This window comes from Propithecus coquereli, unplaced genomic scaffold, assembly GCF_000956105.1.
Source record: "Propithecus coquereli isolate 6110/MARCELLA unplaced genomic scaffold, Pcoq_1.0 Scaffold569, whole genome shotgun sequence".
Lineage (NCBI taxonomy): Eukaryota > Metazoa > Chordata > Mammalia > Primates > Indriidae > Propithecus > Propithecus coquereli.
The window spans coordinates 530,323-532,404 of NW_012151607.1; the positions used below are offsets into that span (position 1 = coordinate 530,323).

The window sequence follows — 2,082 nt, forward strand, 5'->3', positions numbered from 1 at the left end:
AAAAATGTCAAGTGTCAGCTTCAGTGAAATTGTCTTTTAGTATTTTCAGCCACAAAAGCTTAATTCTCTTCAATTTCTGGTTTTATGACCAAATATCCTGAAGATACCGTTTTTCTTCTTTTAAAGTAGCCAATGTTTTCATTGCTTCTAGTTTTTCAACTCCAGCCTCTCTGCTTATTATTTCCACAAGGGCATCATTTACATCCTTGGCCATATTCTTAGCATCTCTAGAAAAGAAAATAATAGCATCATCGCTTATGGAGTAGGAATTTTTACCAAAGCCTCCTCAATTCACAAATCTAATTCCCTTGACTCCACCATCTTAGTTCTTCCCACCCTCTTCCCGGAACAGGTCTCCCAGTCTCATTCACACCCAGGCCCAGGCCTTCCCCACGGTGACCATTCTGTTAATAAAAGGCAAAGCTGACCACACTGTCAAAAGCCTCCACACGCTTCCAGGTCCCCAGAGCAGCCTAGCGGTTTGCTAGGAGTCTGAGAATTGTCTGAGGGCGCATGCGTCTGGCTCCTGCTGGCCTCTCTCACTCCCTGCCCTCCACTCTGAAGGCACAAAGTGGACTCACGCTCTTGAAGGAACAAGCTCTCTCTCACTTCTAGGCCTATTCCACACACATTGTTAGTAACAGACACCTGTACTGAGGATTTATTACATGCAGGGTCCTTTCCTAAGTGCTTTTACATGTCTTAACTCTTCAATTTATGAGATGGGAGAGGTGCCCCTCCCGGGTGCTTCTGCCATTCCCTACAGAAAGAACACTTCCTATAGAACACTTACGAGGTTGGAAGCCCCTGCTTCCGTGGCTTTCCCACTAGGGAGTAAGTTGTTGGAGGGCAGGGAGTATATGTCATTTATCCTTGTACCTCCAACATCTGAACGGTGCCCAAGCACTCAGCAGGTACTTAAATGTTTGTTGCACGAAGGAAAAAAGTGTCAGGCAGGATTCTCACATGTTAGGAACTAAACCTGTCTTGGCCCCTCACAGTGAAATTTTTTGAGGTGTCTATAGTGGCCATATGACCTTTCTCAACAGCTCTCCCATCAACCACTCCCACGGCCCTTCCCAGGGTCGTCAGTGGCTACCATGTTGCCAAACTCCCTGCTGCCCTCTGTCTTCTCACTTGACTTATCAGCAGCACAGGCCCACTCCCTGGGACACCTTCCGCCCTGGCTTCAGGACAAGTTTGCTCCTTCTTCAGTGGCTGTTTCCTCTCAGTCTCCTTTGTGCCTGCTTCCCTGGCAGACTCACTTGTCAAACCATGTTCAAGTGCTCCAGGGTTTCATTCTGAGGCCTCGTCTCTGACCACTGCTATTAAAGCTTTCAAGTCCATTTTACACATGTGAAAAGTGAAGCACCAGTGATTAGGTAAAGCTATTTCTGGGATAATGTTTTATGAGACTGGATGTTTAAGATAGTCTCCAAGTTCTCAACTACCAGTTAGTTGTATATATCTGTACAATTAACTCTGCCTCTTCTATTTAGAGGTGTTTCAAAAACCGCAGTCTATATTTGACCACTGATGTCACTGTCCTCTATGAACAAGATGACAATCAAATAATTCATTAAAAGCTAAATGAAAATGTACACTAACATAATTTCTAGAATTTCTGCCCTTTCTCAATCTAAAGCTGCGGTCCCCAAACCCGGGTACCGGTCCACAGCATGTTAGGAACCAGGCCGCAGAGCTCCGCCTGCCCCCGACCCAGTCCATGGAAAAACTGTCTTCCATTAAACTTAGGAGGGGTGGGGCACACAGCAGCAGGAGGTGAGCAGTGGGGGAAGAGAAGCTCAACTCTATTTACAGCCACTCCCCACTGCTCGCATCACCGCCTGAACTCTAGCTCCGCCTCCCCCATTCCTTGGAAAAATTGGCTTCCATGAAATTAGTCCCTGGTGCCAAAAAGGTTGGGGACCACTGATAAAGCAGTGTTTTTCAACTAAGAGTCAAGATCTACTAACAGATCATGAAATCAACTGAGTAGCCAAACCCAGCTTTTTAAAAAAATTAAGCGATAAAACAGAAGAAAAATGATTAGAATATGTCATAAAAAGTAAGTCGAAAATA

At 45.3% G+C, this 2,082-nt stretch overlaps 1 protein-coding gene across 1 annotated transcript in view; it reads right to left on the bottom strand.

The window, feature by feature from the left end:
- The window catches only part of MTRR (5-methyltetrahydrofolate-homocysteine methyltransferase reductase), a 45,426-nt gene continuing 43,344 nt past the window's right edge, over window positions 1–2,082 (bottom strand). Inside the window, exons 13-14 of the mRNA XM_012658014.1 lie at window positions 610–617; window positions 1–282 (exon numbers count right to left, since the gene is read on the bottom strand). Of these exons, the coding sequence (XP_012513468.1) occupies window positions 83–282; window positions 610–617 (208 nt within the window). The 3' untranslated portion in view covers window positions 1–82. The remainder of the gene's footprint in view (window positions 283–609; window positions 618–2,082) is intronic.